This window comes from Macadamia integrifolia, chromosome 9 (genome assembly GCF_013358625.1).
Source record: "Macadamia integrifolia cultivar HAES 741 chromosome 9, SCU_Mint_v3, whole genome shotgun sequence".
Classification (NCBI taxonomy): domain Eukaryota; kingdom Viridiplantae; phylum Streptophyta; class Magnoliopsida; order Proteales; family Proteaceae; genus Macadamia; species Macadamia integrifolia.
The window spans coordinates 34,569,209-34,573,292 of NC_056565.1; the positions used below are offsets into that span (position 1 = coordinate 34,569,209).

At 35.8% G+C, this 4,084-nt stretch overlaps 1 protein-coding gene across 1 annotated transcript in view; it reads left to right on the forward strand.

Moving 5' to 3' along the window:
• The window catches only part of LOC122088191 (cytochrome P450 71AU50-like), a 4,148-nt gene extending 1,459 nt beyond the window's left edge, over positions 1 to 2,689 (forward strand). The window contains exon 2 of the mRNA XM_042657372.1: positions 1,559 to 2,689. Coding sequence (XP_042513306.1) covers positions 1,559 to 2,389 — 831 coding nt within the window. The 3' untranslated portion in view covers positions 2,390 to 2,689. The remainder of the gene's footprint in view (positions 1 to 1,558) is intronic.
• Positions 2,690 to 4,084: the final 1,395 nt, after the last annotated feature.

Here is a 4,084-nt window from a genome sequence, read left to right on the forward strand (position 1 = left end):
AAATTTTTTTTTTTTATTTTAAGTGAATTTAAAATGGGAAAAGGAATGCTAATTGGTGTCCTATTCTCTACGCCCTCTCACAAGGTCCCATGAAATGGCCACTTCTCCCTGTGTGCTCTATGGTGGATACTTATGTGGGCTCCTCTATTAGAAGGTGTAGGGAACACAGCTACTGACCATTCGTTCTCCCATAAAAAAAAATTGATAGAGGATTCTGTAAAAAGCAACGTGGCTTTTGGATCATTGTAAGGACTAATGGTAAGATAGTGCAAGTGGAAGTATTAACAATGACGGAATTTACACCTTTCATGTGAAATAAGGCGGTCATTTTTCGGGAATTCCCTATGTCTTGGCACAGGAACCATGTTTTTTACTATTCTCTTTTCATAACAAAATCAATTGCCTAACATCTGAATCAAGTTAAAAGGGAAATCCAAAGATGATACGAAGGATAGATAAAGTTGGCCAAAAACAGCCAAAACACCCTTCCACTTGGGCCCACTCGTAGGGACTCCGGCTGACTAAGGAGGTCTAGAACTTGACGGAACTAAGTTAACCTTATTATCAGTCTGATTCTTGTAAGCAATGGGAGGATTCCCATTATCTTTGAAGAACGGGAAAGACTCACCCAATTTTTACCATTGGATAGCTTCTGCAGTACCTGTAAATCATCAAACACAAAGAATTTCCTTAGGGGGTGTTTGGTTTGGTAAATCAAATGGTGTATGTATTGATTATGAATGTCAATCTTTTGATAGATATTTTTCTGAATTATGTTTCTTTCTGAAAAATCATTTGGTTGCCTTGAGACTAGTACATGTTTCTCGCGGATTGAGATATTGACTTTCATAGAGAATTTTTTTCCGTTTTCTCTTTTTATACTAGGTGGTAAAAAGGTTGCTCAAATCTAAGTTTAAGTGTTAAGGTAAATTTAGATTTGTAACACATCCTTTGTAATATGGTCATTCATAGGAAGTAAGGTGCTCACTTATAAGTGTCATCCTAGTGGAATCAAACAACTCCAAAAATTAAGGACTATCATTCTAAAGAATGTCATCCCAAAGATTTATCGAACCAAATACCTCCTTTCAGTAGAAGTCACTTCCATGTCTAGATTCAACCCTAAACTGTGTCTAGTTCCTTTCTTCAAACTGTACGAATACCACAAAATGGTGAGGATAAAAGTCGACATCAATGGTGTGGCCACCAACATATGAGAGTGTTTGACCTACACATTTTTTGTGTTTGTTAGGGCCATGGAACTATGGATTGAAATTGTGAATCTTGGCCAAATGCTAGGGCCGACGGCTTCTCCCAAGATCAATAATTCAATCTCATGCTAAAAAGGGTAAAGAAATTGACAAATGCACCCAAAACATTAGTTGAACCCGTGATAAACCTACCGGTGTGGATGTGTCTGTCTTTTTTCAAACTTGTAGGGGATGTCATATCATGTCAGGACATTGATTTATGACTAAAGTTGACAGTGGCAGTGTAATTTTTTCTAAAAAAAAAAAAAATGATTGTTCATATAATGCATTGATTCGAATCTTTGTAGGGATTGATTCGCCGTATGAAAGCTGTGAATAGGGATACTGATGAGTTCTTGGAAAAGCTGATTGACAATCACATGCAAGCTCCTGAAGACCACAAGGATCACCACAAGGGCTTCATTCATAAAATGTTGTCCTTAATGATAAAATCCAATGAGGGACAGGAACAACAGGGATACATGATGGATCGAACAAATATCAAAGCAGTCTTGGTTGACATGCTTGTTGGTTCAATGGACTCGACAACAACCACAATTGAGTGGACCTTTTCAGAAATCTTGAAACATCCAAGGGTGATGAAAAAGCTACAAGAAGAGCTGAAGAATGTTGTTGGCATGGATAAGGTAATGAAAGAAGAGGATTTAGCAAGGCTAGAATACTTGAATATGGTGATAAAGGAAAGCATGAGACTTCATCCTCCTGGACCATTGCTTGTTCCTCGTGAATCAATGGAAGATCTAACAATTGATGAATACCACATACCTAAGAAATCTTGTGTCATGATAAATGCTTGGGCAATAGGTCGAGACCCTAATGTGTGGTCTGATAATGCTGAAGAATTCTTCCCTGAGAGATTTTCTGACAACAGTGTTGATATTCAAGGACATGATTTCCGACTTATCCCATTTGGATCAGGCCGTAGAGTTTGCCCTGCTGTGCAATTGGGACTAACCGTGGTTCGGCTAGTTCTTGCGCAATTGGTGCATTGCTTTAATTGGGTGCTTCCGAATGGAATGTTACCTAGAGATTTAGATATGAATGAGATCTATGGCCTAACGGTGTCAAGGGCGAAACCTCTACTCGTTGTTCCAGCTTATCGTCTTCATGTCTCTTAAGTAATGAGGAGAAGCTACAAGCAGTACTAGTAGCCATTTTATTAACCATATTGACTATATCTCCATGAGGAAAGGCTATAGCAAGAGATCTACATTGATGTAACATATATAAATAAAGCCTCCTACAAGGTGCCCTAATAAATCAGGACTTTCGTTGCTTTGATAGATTTCCTATTGAGAGTTAAGGGATGTTTGTGAGGTATTGTATTTTCTTTGGGATGTCAAGTGATCATGTATCTGTTAGCAAATAATAATAAATATATTAATAATAGTGAAGCATAAATAAACCTTTCTGCAGTATATATGCTCTCCAAAAATTTATAATGATGTGAAAGCATGAGTGGATTAAGTTTCTTTTGTTTGCGTGTCCTTTTTTTTTTTTTTATTATTGATTTTCTATCATTTTAAGAATCTATTATTATTTGATTAAAAAATAAATAATAATAATAATAATAAACTTTGGGGAACAAATTTCTTTTCATCCACGGTGAAGAGATTCCCTAGTTTCATTCTCGTTGGATAGAACTCCTGAGGGCAATGGCCACGTGGTACAATAGAAAGATGATTATGACCTTGAATCCTTCACCAATTTGTGGTTCAAAATGAAACTTCAATCAATTCTTTTTCAATGGAAGAAAGAAGGTAACATTAATCACAATAACGTGTTACATCCACATTTAGCCCAAACATCAAAATCATGGACTTCTGCATAGCAAGGCAAGCAAGCTCCTTAATGAAAGCAACTTCTTTCAAATGTTCAGTCTTTTTCTCTTTTAAATAATATCAATTTATTCATAAGAAAAAAAAAAAAAAACCATAAGGGACCTTTATGTCCTAATTATTTGATAAAGAAAAATGGAATGGAAGGGGTGGAAAATTTATACTTGTTTCCCACAAATATGAGTATTTATTTAGTGAGTTAAAAAATTTATCCGACAACCTCATTAGATATGGTTTTCTTGTGAACCCACTTATTCTCACCTCACTGACTTCTAAAGTCCAACTGATTTGGTTCAACTTCGGCATTATTAAGGGAATTTCTTATGTTGTGTCTAGCTATTTTTCTACCTCTGATTTCCTCCTCTCCTCTGTTTCCTCTGTCCCACAAAATCTCACCCTACTAAAAGGTGCATATTCCATCATTTTCTTCCTTTTCTCTCTTTTTTCAGTGAATTCAACCTACAAATCAGACTTATCTTCACAAAATTTTCACTCATTTTCACATTCTAAACAAAACAGGTCTTTATGAACACCAGTATAGTCTAATGGTGGTAACTTTGGCTTGAAGTAGCTACGCCCCAAAGGAAAAGGTTGTGGGATCAAACCCTATCGTATGTAAATATGTGTGTATGGTTATGTATAGAAATAGGTGACCATTGGCCCTACAAGCATTCAATACGCTGACCATTGACACTTATTAGGATAGAGTAGTAAAAAGAAATTGAATGTGTCTAAGAGTTACAGAACCTCATCATAAGGGCAACCTCAAGAGACTAGCTAGGATCTCTAAGGTTGTGTTTGGTAGCCAAAAGAAGAAAAGAAAAGAGAATGAAAAATACAAAAATTGTATTATTTTCTTGGTTTAAGAAATTCTCATTATGTTCCATATATCCTGAACTAAGAGTTTTTTTTTTTATTATTTCAAAATTAACCTTGGAAATGATGAAGTTTTCTCACATTATGAAAACAAAAAAA